This window comes from Micropterus salmoides, unplaced genomic scaffold (genome assembly GCF_014851395.1).
Source record: "Micropterus salmoides isolate LMB-PRFRI ecotype aquatic unplaced genomic scaffold, ASM1485139v1 Ms_hic_scaffold_1, whole genome shotgun sequence".
NCBI lineage: Eukaryota > Metazoa > Chordata > Actinopteri > Centrarchiformes > Centrarchidae > Micropterus > Micropterus salmoides.
The window spans coordinates 27,097,754-27,121,246 of NW_024040040.1; the positions used below are offsets into that span (position 1 = coordinate 27,097,754).

The 23,493-nt window shown below is 38.3% G+C and overlaps 1 protein-coding gene and 1 long non-coding RNA gene across 2 annotated transcripts in view; one reads left to right on the plus strand and one right to left on the minus strand.

Annotated features, from left to right (window-relative positions):
• Positions 1 to 23,493, minus strand: part of reck (reversion-inducing-cysteine-rich protein with kazal motifs) — a 102,028-nt gene that overhangs the window by 40,478 nt on the left and 38,057 nt on the right. The window contains exons 3-10 of the mRNA XM_038723327.1: positions 19,192 to 19,266; positions 12,036 to 12,072; positions 7,377 to 7,462; positions 7,216 to 7,263; positions 6,545 to 6,578; positions 4,747 to 4,944; positions 2,276 to 2,540; positions 1,963 to 2,136 (exon numbers count right to left, since the gene is read on the minus strand). Of these exons, the coding sequence (XP_038579255.1) occupies positions 1,963 to 2,136; positions 2,276 to 2,540; positions 4,747 to 4,944; positions 6,545 to 6,578; positions 7,216 to 7,263; positions 7,377 to 7,462; positions 12,036 to 12,072; positions 19,192 to 19,266 (917 nt within the window). The remainder of the gene's footprint in view (positions 1 to 1,962; positions 2,137 to 2,275; positions 2,541 to 4,746; positions 4,945 to 6,544; positions 6,579 to 7,215; positions 7,264 to 7,376; positions 7,463 to 12,035; positions 12,073 to 19,191; positions 19,267 to 23,493) is intronic.
• LOC119905931 lies at positions 1,332 to 22,853 on the plus strand. The gene is made up of 5 exons (XR_005444908.1): positions 1,332 to 1,579; positions 8,927 to 9,048; positions 11,596 to 11,681; positions 14,146 to 14,255; positions 20,084 to 22,853. It is a non-coding gene; the product is annotated as an uncharacterized LOC119905931 (long non-coding RNA).

Below are 23,493 nucleotides of genomic sequence, written 5' to 3' on the forward strand. Positions count from 1 at the left end.
TTCTACAGTAAAAAACTGATGATTCCTTGCAGCATCATCCAAACGTGAAGCATGAAATACTGTAATTTATAAAGTATAAAAAAAAATCTGATTACTCATCAAAACACACATGTTCACTTGCTTCTAAAAGCATCTGGTCAAACAAATCTGTCTGAGAAAAACAAGTTGTCAGACTGAGAAGTAGCTTCTGAAGGCAGTAAAATATTTTTGTAACCCTGAAGTGAACCTGTGTTGTTTTGAAGAGTGTTCAGATCACTAAGTACAGTTTTAGTAGGCGTTTTCACTGACATGAGAGTTAGTACATAATGTCAAAATATAATTTGTGGGTAAAATAGTCCTCGCAGATAAAGACAAGAACCGAGAAGGGTAGTGTTACTTTCGTCAGACAAAACTAAACGAAATATGTTCATCAACGACCTTTTTTCCCCTGACAAAAACGAGACAATGACAAGACGGCGACAATGTCCATAAACACTGACTGTGACTACGATAACGTGCAATATTGTTGATGAAAAATGACGAGACTAAAATGTAATTCATAAAATAATAAACGTTAATAAAATCTCTCTTTGTTTTTGTCAGTATAATGAGGACACAAAATATTAGAGGCCATATTTTCTCCCTCTACATTTTCACTTGAACAGTGTTCATTCAGCTGCTTTTCTGGAAAAATGTTACTGTGGAGGATGTGAGCTCTGGTGATGAACACAACATGCTAGGGTGAAAGAGGCGCTTCGATATTTGGTCCCATTTCAAATACAGTGGCGGACAAAAAAGCAGAGTGCCTAATTAGATCGGACAGCCAGCAATGTGGTTTTAAGATTCCTGGAAAAACACTACGAACTTGAAGCGGCATATCAAGGCTAACCACTCAGAAATTGAGATAAATTTTCTTCTTTGCAATAAAAATGAGAACAAAACTGTTATGACTTAAGGATTCTGGTCTTGTTTTGGTTCCATTTTGTGTGTTCTATTGTTTTGTCCATGTTTGTTCTGTGTTCTATTCATTCTGTTTAAGTCTGTTTTTGGTTCTGTGTTTCTCTGTGTTATTCATTTACATGTCCTAGTTTACTCCCGTATCTGGTTTCATGGTTTTGGGTTCTGTGTTTCTATAAGCTTTATTTGATCTTGTCATGTTTAGAGTTTTGTAGCAAAGTTAGTTCTTCTGTTTATCTGCATTTTTTTACCTACTCGACTCCCTAGTCCTAGGTTTCTATGTTTTAGTGTAGTCCTGTCTCCTGTTTGGTCCGGTCTCAGTCCATGCCCTGATTTTGCAGTCTTTCCATGTTTTGTGTTTTACTTTGGTAGATCTGTCCTAGTGTGTTCCTGTGTGTTTTACTTCCTGTTTTACTTTGTAGTATTCAGTACTCATGTGTCCTTGTCTAGCTTTGCTGCCTGTTTGATTACCTGATGTGCTTCAGCTTCCCTCCCTGCTCGTTTGTCTGTGTATACAAGCCCTTAGTTTAGTCCCTATCTGGTCCTTGTTGTTGTCCAGTGTTGAGTGTGCTGCTGTGCCTTGTTCCCTGTGTTCTGAGTTCCTGGTTTGGATTTCAGCCTTGTTTGGATTTTACCTGCATCTGTGAGTCAGCCTGAGTGTTTCTGTTTGAGAATAAATCTTTTGTTAAACTGCATCCTCTGCCGGTGTCTGTGTTTGGGTCCTCACCTAATTCTGCACTCAACGTACTCCATGACACAAAACTATACAAAAGAGTTAGAAAAGACTAAAATGATGGTTAATGAGTAAAACTCAAAAATCAGACTAAAACACCCAGACTTTTAGTCAACTAAAACTTGATTTAAAAAAATAGTATACAGTGGACTATATTGGACAAAAACTAACAAGGACATTTGACCCAGGACTAAGACTAAATTTGAAAAAGGCTGATAAAATTAACACTAGAGAAGGGAAGCAGACAACCATGAAAACTGAGTTCAACCCTGGTGAGTATCCAGAAGTCTGACCTATTGTTGAAGTTGGTGCAGTAGTTGAGGTCCTTGCAGCCCAACTGGCAGGGCTCCCTGACATCAGCCAGACAGTTGATCAGCTCCGTCTCCCCTGGGTTATACTCACAGAGCTGGTCAAAGTCCTGCCACGTCTGGCTGCCCCAGTTAGTACTGATCTCCTGACACATGTCCCTGTCAGAGTACAGACTGGGTTATAATAAGAAAAACAAACACATTTCACCTCAACCTGTACTCTGTTTCAGAATATAGGACATTAATGTACTGGCTTCCACTAAGCAGTGGATGTCATGTGCTAAACAATGTGCAGTACCTGCAGATTGAAGTGTTTGCCTTGGAGCAGCAGTGCAGCTTGGCACAGTCCATCTTGCCGGGATGGGGGGTCTCCTCTTCAGGTGGGGAAGGAGGGTGGGCGCTGCCCAGAAAGCACTGCCACATAGGGTCCTGAGGAAGAGGCTGGGATTTACACTCCTCAATCAAACCCTCCATGATCTCATTCTCTGTGCTCATGGTGCGAAGGATTCGCCGGCAAGCCATCTGGCAGTGAGTAGCCTCTGCCCGATCACAGCAGTATAAACCTGGAAGTGAGGGACAGAGGGACATAAGTGCTGTACTATATCATCATACATATCACAGTCCCACAATAGAAAATTATATATACTAGAAAATTTTATCCATAACGCCAAGCGGGAACCTGACAAGTGAAACCAACACTGTGCCTTAAACATGCATTACTTCTAACAGCCAGCAGGGGGAGATTCCACTGGCTGCAAAAATAAGTCCGATTGTATAGATGTCTACGAGACAATGAGGCTACTTCTCACCTGAATAATTACCTCAGTAAACACTTTCCTACTGAGTTTATGTTTTCAGTTGCTAGTTTCAAGTCTTCTTCAACGCAGCATGGTGTAAATGATGGTAAAAAAAAGCAGGGTATGCTTTAGGGTGCAGCTACCTTGTGATTTACAAGTTGCTCCCACGGGGACCTGTCAGGCGTAGCAATGTGTATCTTTCCCCAGCACCGCCCTCTCATCCAAATATTTTCATTTCATTTCACAAAACATTATGGCAACAGCCAAATTGTAAAAATTGAGGCTTCAAAACGGTAATCCACAAACCAACGGGTGACATCATGGCTACATCCACTTCTTTTATATAGTCTATGGTCACCCACTCCTGTTTCCATGTTGAAAATAACAATAATAATCCATCAAGAGTGTCTGTAGTTCAGTCTACTCTTGATCAACCTTTCACACTTTGGACTTAAGGAGCTGCCTTACATTTTCTAAGGTTAGTGGCTGACCTGATGATTGTCATAATTATTAAGTAACATCTTGCTTTTAATGTGCGTTTGAAGAAGTTACTAAGTTTGTGACTAATCGTTCCACTCTGACAGCCGAGGTTAACAGTATTTTCCAGAAGGAGGCTCCCATCCACTGTCTTTCCCAAGTGAAGTCAATCAATAATGGAAAATGTATAAAAGATACATTAAAGTAGTATGGATGGATTTAGAGAACATAACATCACAAATTAAATGGTATTTGTAGGACATCACAATGACTGTCCAAAGGTAATGCTGTAAGATTGAGTAATAACCACAGGGGATCAAATGCATGGGGAATAGCAGTAGTAGTTAAGAGCTGAAATGAAGCAGGCACTGGTTATAAAGTCTTATAAAGTGTTATTACTGAGTAAATAGGATTTGACTTATGACCAAGAAAATGAATCGAACATTGAAAAGGAAGAAAATATTTTACTGTAAATATGATCTTGGGATGTAAATATCTCCGCCACAACCCAAAAACATTAAGGGGCTTTTAAAAGATTTCTGCTGTTTTCATTGTCTTAAAGTAATCCTCCACTAAAGATCTATCTTTACGGGTACGTTCTCGTTTGAGTGGAAGAGCCCTCAGGTGCATGCACTACATGATGCATTACAGTCTTTCTGCTGATGACTGGTGACCCTGAAGTCAGAATGTAGAGAACTGGCAACTGGTCATTTTCATTGATTTACATATTGGTTTATTTATCTTTCATCTTGAAATGTATTTAATCTTTTCAATCTTTGCTATATTTTGCAATGTGATATTTATGACGTGCTGACTGTGTGTGGGTGACCGTGGGTGGGAGAATGTGGTTGCTGTCATAGGTATTCTGTACAGACAGACATGTACTTTATTTTTGCTCCCCGGGGGGGATTCTTATGTCACAACAGCAGTACACGCACAAACTACACAAGAACAGTGCGAAAGAACTAATATCAAAACACAAGTACTAACATAAGAGTTAAAATAAAGTAAAGAAGTATGCCGTTTGAACATGTGCATGCACATAGTGTGCAAACTGTTGTAAGGAATGCAAAATGAAAGTAATTACATATGTACCATTCTGTGTGATGAATAAGAAATATTGTTGTTTTTACCACAGCATAAAAATGCAGCACAGCGCAGGAGTCCAGGTCGCAGCAGTGCTGTGCCACCGGAAGCCGTGTTGTTTTATTCAATAAAACATACTAAAAAAATCCATCTTTTGAATATCAAACATACTGCACAATTCTCCCTATAAATTTTTCTACTTCTGGTAGAGAACTGCATCAACAGTTTTCAATGGAAGAAGTCGTCCCAATAAAATCTCATAATCCAGAGAGTCAGGGACGCTGTTACTGGAAAGAACTGTAGAATGTTTTGATGCTTAAAGCACCACAAGCAAAATTCCATTCACCTCTACTGTATGGGAACATACAGAGATGTGTACATCTGCAGTATAAAGTGGAGATGGACTTACTTTCTATAGGGCTGCGTATGGGGTAGGACTTGGTGAAGTTGCTGACACAGCTGAGCAGCTGAGTGCTGTGACTCTGACAGTACTCTTTGACAGCAGTGATCTGGGACACAGTGGGGGTCGAGTCAGTCCTGAAGATGGCTTGGCAGTACTCTCTACAGGTGGTGTGACGCCCTGCATAGCTGCAGCATGTGGAGCCCACTGGAGGAACAGACACAAACAAACACACACACATGTTAAATACCTAAATACACATCAGTGCTTTTGTGGGAAATCAGCTAAAGATAAGAGTTTACTTATCATTTTTCAAAGTATGTGTGAAAAAACATATGACTTTCTGAAAACATCCATCAAACCATCAATACATAGGGGGTGAACCTTTCATCACTGACCCATCATTGACTTTTGACATGATTGCAAAACCAAAATGTTGTTCACTGGTAAAAGGGCTCCCATTATAAAGACTACCAGGACATGGTAAAACCATCCAGCCTGACCCATCCACTACATCCTGCTCCTGCCAATCAACTTGCTTTTCAGTCACTATGAGGGGGTCCAGCTACCACTCAACCAATTCACGGCCATTAAGCGTATTTGATGTTGATGTTCTTACATGAATCTTGCTATTCTTGGGATGTATCCACATGGTTGAAATGTACTTGTACGTGGCTTTGGATAAAAGCATCAGCTAAATAAATTTAATGAAATGAAAGTGGCCATATGGTGTTGAGCTTATCAGCTAAAATGCTACTTCTTAATGGTGTTGAACACTAATATGTGTATAGAATTTTAACAGGTACAGAATTATTTCAGGTGCATAGGAAAGTTGGTACTAGGGCAAGCACGTGAAACTAGTAAATCCAGACAAATTGTGTGGCAAGGACGGGCATGAGCATTAAAATTAGTCTTTCGATTGAATGATTGACTGAATTGGAACAAAACAGTGTTCTCTGTCTGCAGATCAACATGCTAAGTCAGATGAGACAGTAGTGATGAAGGTTTCACTACTGTTCCTTGAAGAACCACCAGAAGCTTTTTTGAAAGGAGCATTGGAGACCTCTGTCAATTCTAGGACAGCACGGAAAATACACAACATCATGACAGTTCATTGTTGTCTCTCTTCGCTTGCATTGTACTGTAGCTGCCACAAAGCAAAGTTTGACGCAGAGCCGAATATTACACGGCATATAGAGTGAGAGTGGGTGTTGCCATAGTTTTGTTTCTCAGGGATTTCAGTATTTCTTTATTTTGAAGCATGTCTTAGGTTGCCAGCTGGTAAGACTATATATATTTGTCTGTTTATTGATTGTATTTTCTAATATGTATTTAACACTGCCACTGATGATTTATGATAAAAATTCACAATCTAAGTATTCATTTTCTTTCGGACCTGAATATTGTTTCATTGACAATGACTGGACCCATGTGCTGAACCCTCTGGCAGATAAACACACCTCAGCTTTCGTTATTCTGGCTATAGTTGACTGACATTAGACCTCTCAGCAGGAAGTCACTGACCTGACATCCTGCCAGGCAAATAACATGGCTCTGCTTTGTGTGTGCATCGCTGTATGTTGTGTATCTACAGTATGTGCGAGACAGTCCAAGAATGAGACAGTGAGAGAAACATAAACAGAGAAAGACCAAAACAAGCCCATCTATTGGTCTGAGAAGATAGTGGTGTGCTCAGGGGGTTTATTTATTTATGGAAGGAGAAATGAGCTCGAGGTTTACAAGGTTTGCAATTATTGGCATATTCTCTGTCCATCTTGAATATGTGTGTGTGTGAGTAACAACTTACTTTCATTTTTGGTGATGCAGCTGTAGAGTGAGTTCTAGGACGAGAAGAGAAAAGCTGTGGTGATACTGACTCGAGCTGTTCAGCTAACTCGCAATTTTAACACAGTATAAAACAAAAAGGATACTGAAGCTTTATCTCAGTGGCTACCTACGTTTTTGGTCAATGACTGCTTAAAATGTCTAAATGGACAGATGTGAGTGATGTTTCCATCTCAGACTGTTTCATCTAAGGCCTGACAATGTGTCAAAGTTCTCAGAAAAAACAAGACACACAAAATATCATTTTGAGCAGCACAAATCTGTTTGGTTTTATCTTTCTGATTCCTGAACTATCTTGTGATCCCTCAGATTGATTTTGGTAGGAATCCATTAATATTTCTCATCTTAATGAGAAAAGTCTTCGTTAATTTTGTATTCATTCTTTTTTTGAACGTATTTTGTTGTCTTTGAATTGTTTAAAATGTTAGTTTAGTTTTCACTTAAACATAAAATATGTAAAATAGAAACCATAAAATTTAGTATTAGTATCGTATTATGTTTCACAGTGGTATCAGAGGTAGTAGCAGCCACCTCAATTGGTGAAACGTGTAGTAGAAAAAGTACAGGTATTAGGAATAGTGGTAAATATATAGCTTAAGCTTAATTTTACTTCTCTGAAATGCTTGAACTTACCTCTGTGACTTTTTTGCATACTTTTGTTATGCCATTTTTAGATGATGCCTTCAAGGGAAAAGAAAAGAAATTCTTTAACACAGAACAGGAAACACAGTGTAGGTCGGCCTAACTTACACAACAATTAAGGTCTGAGTAAAACGTTATTTACGATATCTCACCTGTCTGCATTCCTTGCGACACTCAGGGGAGATAGCCAGCTCACAGCAGCCCAGCCCCACCCAGCCATCTGGCTTCCTGGATACTCCTGCAGACAAATCAAACACCACAGACTCAACTATATGTTATGGTCATCTATTTTATGGAGGTTAGCTTGATCCGTTTGTGGAGACTGATTTATTTATTGGGACAATACTGGCCTTTATCAAAAGCTTCATATATGTGTTATCTTTTGTTAATGTGGGGTTCAGGTTCACTTTTCTATCTTTTTGTTACCTGGGCCCAGTTGTTCAAAAGTAATCTGATCAGATTTTGGCTATTGGATTGTATCAAATCTTGAAAATGGGTGGTTCAAAAGAAAAAAGGATTTGTCCCTCATCCAAAAGACTTCTTCGCTTCTGACTGAGTGGTAGGGAACCTCAGTTATTTAACCTCTGTGGAGGACAGAGGAGGGGGTCTACGCCACCACTTATCCCCCACTTACAATGCTGTGCTTTTATCGCTTCCCAGGAAACTTAACAAACGTAACCTATTGGCCTCAGGTGAAGATGCCAACGATGGTCGTTCAGACTTCGCCAGGGGTGGTTCTAACGATCATAACGTCTGTCGTTACCACAGACAGGAGCACTAACAAACCAGTGGTATCAACGATCCTGGCAAACGATCCCACAGAGGTGAAATAGCTGAGTTTCCTTACCAGTCATTCAGAACTGAAGAAGTCTCTTAGATGAGAGATGAAATGTCTTCTAGTATCTTCCACCAATTCCAGTTGCCTTTGACTTTAACCTTCTTTGGAGAACTATGACCTGGATGACTGAGAATCTTCACAGATATCTGGATCAGGGTGATACAGCAGTGTTTCCCACAGAATGACAGTGTAACTGTGGGGCATGGGGTGGGGCACACACGTGCAGTGGATATTGACTACCAGCTATATACAGCGTGTTAGCCTTGAAAACCCAGCTGTAACATTAGCTTAGCTCTCCTTATTAGTTAGGCTCCTTACAGGCTTGCTAATAACTTTTTTAAAGCTGGGTCTCCGACATCGACAGCGTTGTCGGACAGATTTGTGCAGCTGTGTTCATGAGGGAGAGGGAGAGAGAGCGAGAGGATGTGCTGAACATGCGCTACGCCGCTCTGCAATCAAATCTGATTTTAATTGGGCTTGTAATAAAAATTAAAATCAATCTGATCCAGATTAAACTTTTCACTTATCACAGCTAAGAATGCACTCAAACAACCTCAATCATCTTCCCCCTCTAATGCTTCGGCAGCCCAGTAAGCTACAGTTGTTGCTGGAGTTTTGACCTCAGCTAAAACATGCTAGTCAGGCTCAATATGGCGCACACAGACAAATCAGAGCTGAAAGAGCCTCTAATGTAATTTAGATCTATTGTTTGGAATACTTATGGTTTCTTAGAAAGTTAAAGTTGTCTAAAGCTCTGTGTTGATCAGTGTAACTGAAGTTGGGTGATGTCATGGTTTGAACACACAATTAAACATGTAACTGTAAACCATTTGCAAAGGCATTAACTGAATACATCTGTTACAGCTGCTGTTCCTGCCCCATATAAATGAGCACCAGCTGCAGTAGTCCAGGAATTATCCACTACCCAGTGACACTCACTACTGATGATGCATGGACATCCAGGCCTACAGAGAGCTGCTAACTCTGTAAGACTTGTAGAGTGATTCTTGACTGACTTCAATGTTAAACATGTCAAAAAGATTTAACTCTAGTATTTGGTTTCAAGTAAGTAATTATATGTAATTGTAAATTTTACTTTATATTTGCTCATCTACAGTGGAGTTTTCTGTAATAACAATTAGGCAATACTGATAAACTGATTTCCTTTGTTCTTATTAGCCATATGCCAACTTTATAGTGTGTTCATTTTTACAGCAAGATTTAAATAGCTGCCATTTAATGTTATTTATATTATATATTATATATTTTTCAAGATAATTCACAAAAAAAATTCTCTTCTTATTTCTTTAGTTTTCCCTGCTGTGCCAAAAACATACAGAGAGGTGGATTGTGTGTACCATTACAGCCTTATTATTAAATGTGTTATATTATGTTGAGTTCCAAAAAGTTCCACTGCATTTTGCAAGAGTCGATGGAAGGCTCTCTGAGAAATGAAGGAAATCATTAATTGAAGTTGTCATGTTTAGGAGAAGCGGTTACACCCACAGAGTAAATCCATAAAAGCTGCAGGAATGCAGTAAACATCAGACAACTGATGATATCTCAGAGTCTGAGAGGATCTGAGGGCAGCTTGTTCCTTAACAGGTTAAATCATCACAGACTAGGCTGTCTTGATGCCACTGTTTGGTGGGTACAAAAAGGCAAGAATAACAGAACCTCCCAATCTGGAGGCTATTAGGCTTCTGACAGGTAGATTTGTTCCAAGCACAGGCAGCAGGATTTAAGCCTTTGATCCACTGCCTGCTTTCTGCTCTGGTCAGCCTCTGCTCTGCTTGCAGCTTTAACAACTTCACTTGTTACCATCTTCTCTCATGCAACCAGATTCACACAGTAGATACAGCTTTGGTTGAAAGTCTCCTTTTGATTTATAATAAAAATAAAAACAGTCAAGTAAATATGATGAGCTCTCAGTCGGGAATGCTGTGAAAAAAGTTTGTCTCCGCAGCCATTTTCTGTGACCCTTACAATAACAGACACATTAAAGTTTTATTATTGGAATAAATATGAGAATGAAATCTAAAAAAAAATCACGACAAAAATGTTTTTTTTAAAAACACACGTTAGTGTGTTTATATTTAAAACCCCTTGAGTAGATTTTTTTTATCTGATTATCATGTCTTTAAAGCTGCATTAATATATCTTGCCATAACAACACATGTTTGACACATGACAGCCTCATAAAGTTGAAATGGCTAACATGTTTGTTACCGCAAAATGCCAACTAGCTGATAAACCTGGCATACACATGTATTTATGTAATCATCCACTCGGCTTCAGATGTAAGTTGGTAAAATACACAGACTTTATTCTACAGATGCCCGCAATGTTTCTTATCTATCTATCTTAAATACAACTCAGGAAGTGTATCGTCTCGTCTCAGCTCGTCTCTTCCTCTTTCTCTGGTTTAACAGCTAACAACGCAACCTGAGAAAGCCTCTCTTAAAGTCGCGGTACTCAATTACCAGAACAAGCATAATGTAACAGCCTGCTCTACACCAATAACAGTAAAAATAAATAACTAAGTCAAATGCAATGCAAAACTAAAAAATTAACTTTTAAATATTTCTCTATTTTAATATATTTTAACTCAAAATATACATCTCACATAGTAAAACAAAAAACTATGTGAAAAATTATAAGCTCACTTGCCGCATACAATGTTAACAAAAAGTTTTCTATTTATACGCCCAACAGCCATCATTAACCAGTATTCAACCTCCTTTTATGGCGCTTTTCCATAACCAGTACCAGCTCAACTCTCCTCTACTCGACTCGGTTTGTCCGTGATCCGTTTTCCATTGCAGATAGTACTCAGAGATATAGTAGCCCTCAATGTAGCTGGTCGTCATAGCGACGCCACACACAACTGCCGCGACATAAGGTTCAATGTGACACCAGCGATCCACACAGCTTTCTCTTTATTTAAGTTAAAACATTTCAACATTACTCAGAATGTAAAGACAAGCTCAATGATGATGCAGTGAATAGAGACGATTCTCTCTGACCAATCAGTAGTCTGCCATGTTTTCACGTCACATTTTAGTATCGCCTCAGCTCGCTTAGAACCTCGACAGAATTGATACGAAAAAAATTACCTGGAAACAGGTCAAGGTACACCTTTTCCGCAATGGAAAACCAAACAAAGGTGAGGCGACCTGGTACTGTGCAGTGGAAAAGAGGCTTTAGCTCTGTTTTGGTCTGCACCAACTCCTGAAAAGAATATTGACTCTTTAGTTGCTAAATGCTCCACTGTGTTCACCAGTTAAGCAAAATAAAGTAACGCAATTACAGTAATGTATTGCTTTTTGCTGTAACACAGTAATATAATGCATTACCAAAAACAAACGTAATATTATACCCGTTACAATCTCAGTAGAGGCGTTACAATGCATTTTAACCCAAAATTAAGTGATGTTTTGTTTTTTTAATAAATCACCAACACACACACGAAACATTTTGGCACCAGTAAAACAAATCCATGAGTAAAAGAGTAACATTATTTCCTGTTGCAGGAATCCGATGGTTGAGATTGCAGGCAGGGTGCAAACTACGGGGGAGCTCCTCTTAACAAGACGGTAGATCACCTGATGGATCATGGGTAAATTTTCTATATGCCATGTGTTTTTGCTTTAACGAATTACTTCATGATTATAGAGGCTGCTGTCAGTTCTTCCTGACCGATCTTGTCGGAGTGTCGGGAGATTCAAATGATCAATGACGTTATGCTGCTGTACCTCCTGTGTAAATGTGCACAGCGTCTTTCTTAATGGGAAGACGATTCATCCTATTATAATAAATTAATATAGCAACAGGCTGAATCAAAACAGTAATGTTTAAACAGCTCAAACTGATTGATGTGGGGTCATTTATGATACTACTCCTAAGAGATGCCAAGGTCAGAAATTTTCAAAAGCTAAACATACAAGGTTTAATATTAGCACTCTTCTCTTACCTGGAAGTGTAGAGTTAATGCACGTCCAAAGTTCATTCTAGAAGACAAAGGAGAAAAAACATCAATGTCAGATGTCACTTATGGTTTAAAAATATGTCCTAACAGCTTTTACAGTTTTTGAAGCAAAACTCCCAAAAATAACCAAAAATTCCACATTTGTTTAAATTGGAGGAAGCCTGGTTGGAGCTGAAGTGAGACAAAGAAGTGATACCCACCACAGTTGACTTAGATAGGCAGAAACCTCTTCAATCAAGCAAACAAGCTCCAAAATGTTCTGTACCACTCTTTAAGCCACTATTTTCTTTTGAGAACCAGTATCATTTTAAATCCCAATGATGACACACAAAGAAGAAGAGACAGTAAAATGTCTCATACAATAAATAAATGATTGACTTTTTATTGTCGTCATACTCTCACGTGCATCCACAAACCTCTGCAATTATGTAATTGCAGCTGGTGAGCTCATCTGCCATGTAGCTCTCCAAATTTGAAATATTGCGGCCCGTGATGATCGGCTCATGGTTTGTGTGACCAACCATCGTAATCAGCTTGTGGTCACAGAAGAATTTTCTTTTGTCTAGGGAACATAACCTTAGACATGCTGTATATTTTTCTAACTGGGTGACAATTTGAGGGTTCTCTATAGCAGATATGTCAAACAAACATCCAGATGTATGCAGGTTAAATGGTGGTAACAGTCCAGACGCTGGTATATCCACCTTTACCAAACATAAGTATATCTTACAGTAAACTGTTGGTGCACTACTATATACCTAAAAATGTAACATCTAAGTACACATTTAATATATCTACTAGAGATTTGGGAAAGTAAACTGTTGACATGCTATTTAAAAACTGCTTGCCCACAACATACCTTTAGTTCACTTTTTAGCCCTTTTTCGGTTCAAATGTTCCAAGTATGGAACCACAGAAAATAAACTCAGGAACTTAACTAGGTACAAAATTTCGAACATTCATATTTTTGAGTTTCTACCGCTGCGGAGATTTGACAAATTAGATGTGTGATGGATTTATAAACAATGTTCAATGCATTTAAAATGCAATTATCCAGGAGGAAACAACAACACTGTGATTCTGTTCTTTGTATTTACTGTTGTGAGACTATTGTTTGAGTGGGATTTAATAAATGAATGAAAAGGAGATGTCTGTGAAGGTTCTCAGTCATCCAATTCATAGTTATCCAAAGAAGGTTAAAGTCAAGGGCAACTGGACTTGGACTTTAACCTTCTTTGGATAATGTAAATTATGTAATGGATAATGTAATGCCAAGCTGAGGTGGGAAAGGGCACTGAAAACTCCAGAAGGGCTGTCTCCAAAGCAGACAATCCGCTGCGTGTTTGAAAATAATGTATTTCTGCTTGAAAACTAAACCTCCATGAAACAATCAAGTTCTCTCATCACCGCACCCTCTCTTTCATTCACGCACTAGCTCTCTCCACCTCTACTCCTTCTCAGTTTATTCGCACTTCTTCTCACTTTCTCTCTGTCTCTCTCTTTCTTTCAGTATTTTTTTAATTGAGCTGGAAAGCCTAACTTTGTGTTTAACATTAATAAGCAACAATAAATGTCCACCCCTTGTCCTAGGTGCACCCAGTACTTCCTTGTTTCAGCTCCTGCAGTGTCTGTGTTTGACCAACAGTAAATTACTTTTTAAAGCTTAAGTTTCTGATCATGTACACACTAGAGTACATAGTAGTTTAGTGCTTTTTTGGCACAATATATACCTTCAGGATGCTATCACACTTGCAGTTGGGTTCATTTGGTCCAGACAAATCAAATTATGATGACTGACAGCAGCTCAGCCTGCACTTTATTTCTTCTAATGTGTATATGTATGTTCTCTGGTGTCAGAAAGAGCTCACACAGGAACACGACAAGCAGTCAATGTGAGTGACTTTGTGTTACTCAAGAGAAAAGGTCCATTTTTTTTCTGCGACTAACTGACCAATGAAAAAGACTCCTTTCATCGATTAACGGTTTAGTCAACTATTAGACGGCAGCCTAAATATTTACTAGGTTTTTGCAGGGGCAATTTTATGTCAACTTTTCAGGTGACTTTCCGGTCTGCTTGGTGTACATTTGTCTACAGCGCAAACTACAATGGGAATGCCTGAATCCATGGTTCTGGACAGTGGACACACTCCATTGGCTTTCGGCTTTCAGCAGTGGTCAGTCGACTCTTGGCTCCAGCTCTATTAAGTAAGTATCACATTAGTACTTTACTTTTACACATTAAGCACTAATGTCATTAAAAATGACTAATGTGCACATTTAGGGTTAGTGTTTGTGGCATTTCATTTTCTGGAATGTGGTGAGAAACCCTTTGGACTAGGGTAAGGGGCAGGCTCATTATCCTGTCAGTAATAAATTATACTCAACAATGGATTGAACTGTTAAGATGAAGAGAAGCTTCTCTAATTTCACAGAGAACAAACATTACATTCCTTGGATCAACAGTGTTGAAAAACAGGAAAACATATGAATGTTATGAAACTCCCGCTGGGTTTGTGGTGAAATGTTGTGGGATTAATCATCACAAACAAGCTCGCCTGTCTCCTCTGTCTAAGGGACACAGAGATACAGATAAAAGAAAGAAAGACACGGAAAGAGAAGTGTGGTAGAAAAATAAATTCTTTTATGCTTTTACAGGACAGTCATTTGGTAAAATTTCCACGTTACTGTTAACACTCCCCCGTGTTTCTTGGCTGGGGAACAAAGGTTCCTGTCAGCGGGCGTCAGCATCATTTACAAAGCAGGCTGAGGAGTAACAGTGTCTTTACATGAAGCATAAAAATGATTTGTGACGAAGCAAGGGCCAATAAGGCAAGGACGTGACAGGAACAATAATGTTGTTTATATGAGCCAAACCCCTCCAATCTACATCTACCCAGAGAGCCAGGGCCTTTGTGTCTGTAAAAAGTTTTTTCTCTCTCTTCCCTTTCAGGCTGATAGGATTGAAATTTCAATATCTTTACATTACACCAACTAAACAGTGTTTCTGTCACAGTCAGAAGATTATAAAAAAACTATGAATAAAGTTTAAACATTCAGTACATGTGCATAGTTACATGGACGTATGGAATGAAGTCTGGATGCCTTATTACCATGGCTAGATTAACCTGTTAGGGTTTTCAGCGTCTTCCTCCTCCTCAGTGTACAGTTTTCCGTATTCTTTTTAAAGTGCCAGTTTAACATTTTAAATACCTTGTTGAAACATGATTTAGCACTTTATTTTAGCACTAATAGTAGTATTTCCGGAGAGTTTGATGATTCTCATAACTTGAAGACTCTGGTTACTTGTTCTGTCAGTCCAGCCACTGTGATGCTTCTGGAGGTCCCTGTTGATTAATAAGTATCCATCCTAGTCTGAAATCAGGTCTGGATTCTCATCATCCACTCATTGTACCTGTTGTCCCTGAATTCCCCCAAGACCAGCAACAACTCTTCATCTTTATCCTCCTCCTCATTAACAAGGTTAGAGTTAATGTTAAGATACTGGTCAGTGGGTTTCCTGTACACCGTGCTCCTATCAGCCTGCACTCATGTCACATGATGACAATTAAATCATCTCCATGACAACTGAGCAAACTGAGCTATGATGTTTTCTTTTAGTCAAACTACTGTTTTTAGAAAGACTGAACTTTCCCGCTCATCACTATCTACGTCCTTTACCTCCTCTTAGGCCTGGACAATTAAACATCAACAATAATTATTGTGATATAATTTTTTTCAATAACAATTATATATTATAAATAATTTGTTTAATAAATATTCAATAAATGTTTGAATTTATTTACTTGAATCATACACAAATTATGTCTTACTCATGCATATTTGTTGACAAAGAGTTTATCATAATTGTTTTGAATGTTCTAACTCAGATTTGTGAAGTGATCCACTGTTTGGAATCAAGTGTTGACCATAAGGAAGAGTTTAACTTTTTATTGTTTTAACTAGGGCTGAACGATTAATTGCCTTTGCGATATTATCGCAATGTGATAAAACGAGATTTTCTAATCGCAAAAGCTGCGATTACACTCTGGTCACATGACACCCAAGAGTAAAGAAGTCTGCAGACAAAGCATCAACTTCCCACCTTATGCTGTACCTTGACTTGTTGTTGTACAATGGCCTTACGCTTGACAGAAGCTGACATGACAGAAACTTTGGTGTCATACAGGGAATGAAAGTAGCAGCCGCCACCCGCGGGTAACTGGGTGGTGGTGTTGGTGGGTGAAATCTTCGGGCCATCCCCCGTTTTGACGGACAGGAAAAATGCACAACAGAAAGACACGTGTAGTAAGGTAATAGGAAATATCTGTGAAATGGCGTTTCAAACCAAACGCACAAGTCTGAAAGAGGCGCAGTTTGTCCCGAGTTACAGCCAGTGCGCTGCTCACCAGCATCGCAGGCTGCGGGGGTGGAGGACTCCGGTGTTGTCGGAGAATTACTAAGCTTGTCTATTAAACACGAGAGGCGTCACTTGGTTTTACTTTTGTGGCCAACTTTTGAATTGAACCTCAAACTGAGTATTTTTTGTTTGCTTACTGGGATACAGAAAGATGGACTAAGAGATTTGAACTGAGATAAGGACTCATTAATTGGTGGTTGAACTGTGGGTTTTGTATAACACACTGTGGTAAACCTAGTTGTTCTTGTGATCTGTAGGTAGGCTGATGATATTATATAAAATTAATCGCATATTAAATCGCAATATTGGTAATATTGGATTATTTTCCAAAATCGTTTAGACCGAGTTTTAACATTTTTGGCCATATTGTCAAGCCCTACCTCGTCTTGTTATTAAAGCCTTCTCTAGTTTTCCATAACAGAAGCCATGTGTTGTGTGGCTCGGTTGGAAGAAAACAGCTTCAGGTAAATTCTTTGCCTTTCTTTACTTTGTTGGTCTTTCTGTTCTTCTCAGTGTGCTGACAGCAGTCTTTTTTATCACTGCTTCTGAGTGTTTCTGCTTTTTAGGATCAGTATCAAAACATATCCATTATTCATGACTAAGGACCAGATTTACTAAGAAAATGGTGCTCTGCAAATGTGCACTGCAATTTTCATTGAGTTATGGGCCACAATCTGCATGTAAATATTGGTACTGTGACAGCACTAAGCCCTATTTCTAAAACTGCAAATATAAACCTAACTATCAGTTACATCTTAGGAAATCATATTTCCATAGTTATATTAGAATATCATCTGAAATAAACTTTTACAGATGAATATTTGCATAATTTTAAGCACTATTTTTATTAAAGACGTTTAATGGGCAACATGTAAACAGCATATAATTCTACATGCATATGTGACTTTATCAGCATACATGTGCATCATGCATGTACTGTAAATGTGTGTAAATAGTTTACAGTGTTTTTGCAACAGTTCAGCTAAATGAGAACAGGACACATCTTTAAATGAGAGCAAACATTTAAGACTGCCTAAGTGTAATTACTAGTGTGGTTCTAATAGGCTGCTTGGAGAGAGACAAGACGAGCACCAAACCAGCCTCTCTGCTTTGTAATTACCATGGTGGGATGAAGGAATGAGCTTGTGTGTGTGTGTGTGTGTGTGTGTGTGTGTGTGTGTGTGTGGTGAGAGAGATTGTGTGGTTTAACCAGGTGCTCACAACCAGAAACCCACTTCCTTTATAAGTCTAATTAGAGAGTTGATACTAATTTTGTCTTAACACTGGCCAAGAGATTACCATCAGGAACACAACAAAACATCAGAACATTACATTTGCTCAAAGTTGAACCATTTTCCTTTCATTTCCCATTAATATCATAAATAATTACTCACTCTCAAAAATATGTTCAATGTTTTAAACAACAGATTAAGATTTTTGTAGTTTCAGTTATAATTTTTACAATATGCGGCAATGGATAAAACACACTTTGATCCAGCAAATTAAAGGTCTCTTTCCACCAATGCCCAACTAATGACTGAGCTCTTCTATGTTGGTTCCCTCTATTACTGAAAAGGCATGCAAATTGGGTGCAAATTCAGTTTTACAGAGAACTGCATTGAATTGAACTGTTTGAAGAAAATGTGTTACTGTTATCTAATGTTAGGTAATTGTTAATGCAAGTGAACAGCTATCTAACATTAGCTCAGATCAACAGCGTAACTGCCAACAACCTTTAAAATACTGTTTAATTTGTTTTTGCCATAACTGGCATTAGGTCCACTAACAGTGTCTAAATCTGTAGTATGGTGACAGGACAAGTTGGTATGTGCTGCCTAAATGCAGGAGTTGTATATTTACAAGGTCAATGGATTATGGATGGAATACATTTAAAAAACCTCTCTACAACACAGTGACTCAACATTTGGAAACGGACTATATTTATTGTATTTTCATTATGATTTCCTTTTCATTTATTTTTCAAAATAATCAGTTATTTGTTTTGTATATAAGTGGTGAAAAATCAGGATTTTATACAGTCCAAACTGACTTCAGAGCGCTTGTTTTGACTGAAAAAGATTCACTTTTAGATTACATAAGAGATGGTAAAAAGCAGCAAATCCCCATATAAGGGAAGTCTGAACCAGTAAATGCTTGCTATGTCTGGCTTGACAAATGACATAAAAGATAAAGTGATTATGAAAATACTTTTATATTATTATTTTTTAAATGATTAAATTAAGAGATTTCGTCTCTAAAGATCATTAAGAAAGGTCAGTGGTATCTTGTTGGTTTAGCCATCAGTAAATTGATAGACCAGTTAATTACCTATTGGGGTTTAGATCAGATTTTCTGAACATAACAGGATCCAAGGAGCAGGTCAGGAGTAAAGCCTTGGTAAGTTTGTGTACAGGCGAATACCCTTCTGAACACCGAACCACTACAGCATAACCAAGACACCAGAGGTAACCCCTTAATACATAATCTTTCATTCAGTACATCTAAGATTAATTTTATCATGCCAAAGGTTCTGTATGATTGCATTTAGACCTTTCTTGATGCAATACAAAGCAGCAAGATGCAATGCTATGAGTCCCAATTCAGGCTGTTTCATCTCACCACATCCATTTGAATTGGTAAATAATAGCACTCCAACCAGGTTAAGAAGGGAGTTGTCTGTGCATGTAAATATAGCTAGTATTGTAATATAGGTAGTGGACTCACCAAAGACTCTGGACAGTAACCTGGTAACCTCTGGAGGAGATGCTTTAGGCGAGACTCACTCTTTATAGTTGCAAGCTGAAAGACAGTAGCAAAATACAGAATTAATATAGCACATTCTACATCCATGGATGTGTGCCTATGCATGGCTTTTGAGCAGAAGATAGAAAGGTTTTACACGTCATTGTGCTATTTTCCATCAAGGGGTGGGATATTGGTGTCTTCAAATTCCAATTGGTTGAGTTGAGTTGTGCAGAACAGTATAAGATAGAATGTGAGCTACATAAAACTGAAATGGGGGTTCTACAAGTTAAAATTGTTCCTTTTCTGCATGGCCCTTCAGGGGCCTTAGGCAACCACATGTGAAAACAAATTCATTCTTAAATGGATGAATGATTGAATAGAATTTGTCACATTTAACAATTTTCTTGAATTTAGAATTTGGGAATATTCTAGTGGTCTTTGTTGAGCTTTTTCTGCAGGTAAAGAACACCTCACATACAAGCAAACCTCACAGAAAAAAAAGCTAAATAAATTCAGGATAATGATACAAATAAGTCAAAACGTAGGCAACTATAAGTAAACATCCAATCAAAATCCAAAGCAGAGAATGCATGTGAATGTTGAAATGTGGAAGTTGAAATGAATTGACTAAAAGGGCTGAAAGAAGAAATGCTTTGTGCTTTAAACAATTATAAAAAGTAGAAAAAGCAAATATAAATGTCCTTAAAGAGCATAACATTTTGACATTTGAACAGTTTCTGTAGTGCCTTCTACATACTCAATCAATATGTACTGCATACTACCTACTAAATGTACTATTAAGTATGCCATTAGACTGAAGTATACTCAAACAATAATGATGTAATGTAATATTTTTCATTATTATTTTAAGGCAAACGCCCAGTCCTCATCGCTGCTCAGCTCTACTAAGCTTCCATTTCCTCCTGGTTTCCTGTCAGTGGCCCAGCCAACACCTGTTCCTGCTTCACCAATCATCAGCCAGGCCATCTCCCGATCCTTGTTCCCAGTGGGAGCTACAGCAGTGACCAACTCCTGTGCCACAGCAGTCACCAGTTCCAGAGCTGCAGCAGTCTCCTGTTTCCCTGGCTCCGCTGGCTCACCTGTCAGACTCCCAGTTGTTGCCAAGGAGCTGAACAAACACAAAACAATCCCTGCTACCTGCGTGTGCTAATCCATTCTTTCACCCAGATTCTTTGTCTTTATAATTGGTATCTCTATAATAACAAACAACAGCTGTTTTGTGTGTAGGTTCACGTCATTTCCCGTTACACATTTCACAACCGTGATGTTTTAAAACGCGGTTAATAGTGAAATCCGGTAATCGCTGCACCCTTGGTTACAGGTTTATTGTTGATCATGTCACATCAGGTTGACTTACAGTAAGCTGTCATTAATTGCATTAATTGCAGCTGTAAAGCAGCCTGGTTTGAACGTAGCAGGTGATACAACATTCATGACTGACTTGAGACTTGACTTGACTCTAGCTCAAATACTTGTGAGCATCTCTAGGCCGATGCGATATGCATCTCGATGCATTGCCACGGTCCGGTACATTAAAGACACATATGAAGCAAGTACCACTGTGGTACAATACAATTTACCCCAGTGTGATTCTACACAAATTTATTCAACACAATGCGATAAAATGCCATATGACACGATGCAAAAGAATGAGCATAAGCTATGCAATTCAATATGGTACAGAGACTTTGATTTGATTTGACTATATTAATCATACATTTACTAAATCCTAAATTACATCACATATGTGTTTCTCTAGTACTGCAACAGTATAAGCATCTCACACAGTTTCTGACAAATAAAGCTGGGCCTGGACCTTGCCTCTAACAAGTCCTTCTTTCTTGTTCTCTCTGCTCAGTTACTATATCTGTAAAAAAAAAAACTTGGGGTTTGAAATCGTTTTTTTTTTATCTTAAAAGTGATTTTTTCTTTTCCCAATTGGTTTAGGGTCGAACCACATACCTTGCAGTTATGTGGTGCTCTGTCTACTCTGCCACTACTTGCCCAGGCTGTGAAACCAATAACCTGAATAGAACTTTAACAGTTCAAATTCAAGCAACCAATTTAAAGCTTAAATAAAATATGGTTGAAAGTATGCAGAGGTAGAACAACTTCAAAGTGGATTAGGTTGAACAGAATTTGAATATTTTCCCCATTTTTTTCCATTATAAAAAAAATACAAAAAAGGCAGAATACAAGCATAAACGTCCTTAAAGAGCATAATGTTTTAACATTTGAATGGTTTCTGTAGCTCAAAGCATGCAGAAGTAGTAGTAGTAACAATAACAAGAGGTCAAATTAAAGATGAACAATAGTCAGCATTCACACTAATTCTATCAAAAGACTAAACCATGTAGATACCCAATAAAACATTTACAAGTTTAACACAATAAAAAGCACACCCTGTCTCTGAGAGACTTAAAGCTTAACACACAGACATCATTAACATCACACCCTCCTGGAATCAGGGCGACTCATTCTTTCCAGCATCTCCAATGTCCATTATTGACACATGTCCATAAATCTTGGAACAAAAGACACTCCTTAGAACTTCAGATCTTACCTGAAGATCAAGGTGATTGTTGTCTGTAATGCAAACAGGAGCTGCTGGAGCTACAGCAATGACTTTTAGAGAGCAGATTCACCAAATGGCAAAAAAAATAAAAATAAAACTCTGCTCACTGTCTCCTTGGCAATATTATACTTTCTGTTTACATTACCAAAATCATGATTTGGACCCTGGTATGCAAATTCCAAAAAAAAGGGGCCCCCTAGGGCTGTGTGCTGACCTGTTTACAGCCTGTTCACCCTGTAGCTGTCTGGTAAGAGGTACAGAAGTATCTGCTGTCGCACCACCAGATATCAGAACAGCTTCTTTCCTCAGTTGAGACTCCTCAACTGTATGTTCTGTGTGTGTTCTGTAAAGAGGGCTACAATTTACATTTTTATTGTGCCGACCTGTGTTGTAGAATGCATTCTACATCATGTCATATGACAAGTAAATGTACCCTGAACCTGGAAAATAGCTAAATTAATTTTTCCAAAAGAAAAAGGATTTACAAAATCCATAAATTAAACTTCTTTTTGTTTTTCGCAATCAGCCCAATTTTTTTAAAGAACTAAATCTCATTTTGTCCCATCAACATGGTTCCTGTGTCACTGCACGTACTCTCCCCTATTCACTGACTTATATTGAAATTTGCCATTTTTTCAGCATATGGCAAAGATTTGTGCAAAGATTTAATCAAAATTATTTTAAATTGCATAATAACTATATAGTATAGTACAACTTACATGTTAACTGATGGCATTTAAATTTTTCTGGAAATAATCATAATATATATCATGTAACAATAAGACATGTCACTGCTGTAGAGTGAAAGTGAGCAAAAGAGAAAGAAAGCCTAGATTTAAAAGAGTAAAATCATAATGTGGACCCTGGTATGCAAGTGCCAACACAGGAACCCCCCAGGGCTGTGTGACCCTTCAGATTCTAGCTCAATTTTGGATGACTCAGGCCCCATCCACACACCACACTACTCGTATTCGTTTTATCTCCGCCCACACCAGCTTTTTAACTATGTATCAGAATTGATCTACGTTTATATTAAAACTAGGGCTGGGCACGTTAATGCGTTCACTCATTAACGCTGACAATTATTTTATCGCATGTTAACACAGTTTTAAATTATTATTAGGTTATTATTATTTTGAAAGTCTGTTGCTCACTGGCTCTGAATACACATACAGTCAAACCCTGGGTCACAGGAGGGGCGGAATGTTGATCAGCCTTCAAATCACCCACCCAAACAAGCAGCGGAGGGAGGCTTCGACAGACTACACTGGATGCAGCGTGTGGGAGAAGTAGATAAACATCTACGCGGGCGTGTGAGGCAAGCACTTCAACTCACTCTGACAGAGACAATTCCTACTGAACATAGACTGTTTATGCTGCTCCCTGATAAAAGAAAAATGTTTCCAATGTTTCTGTTTTTATATATATTAACCTGTTACTCAGAAGGTGGGGCCAGTTGCAAAAAAGTTTAACGTTGAGTCCTGACATTAATGTTTAAGTTGAGACTTACAAGAAATATTTTATTGCCACTGTATAAAGGGAATACTGCTGGTATAAAGCACCTTATTTGTTTAATGTGTTTACAAACCACATGTTGTTCCACTTTGGTGTAGATAGCAGTACATTTAAATTAAAAGTGCGCAATACACTACTTTAGAATTCATGATTCAATTTTTAACAAGTGT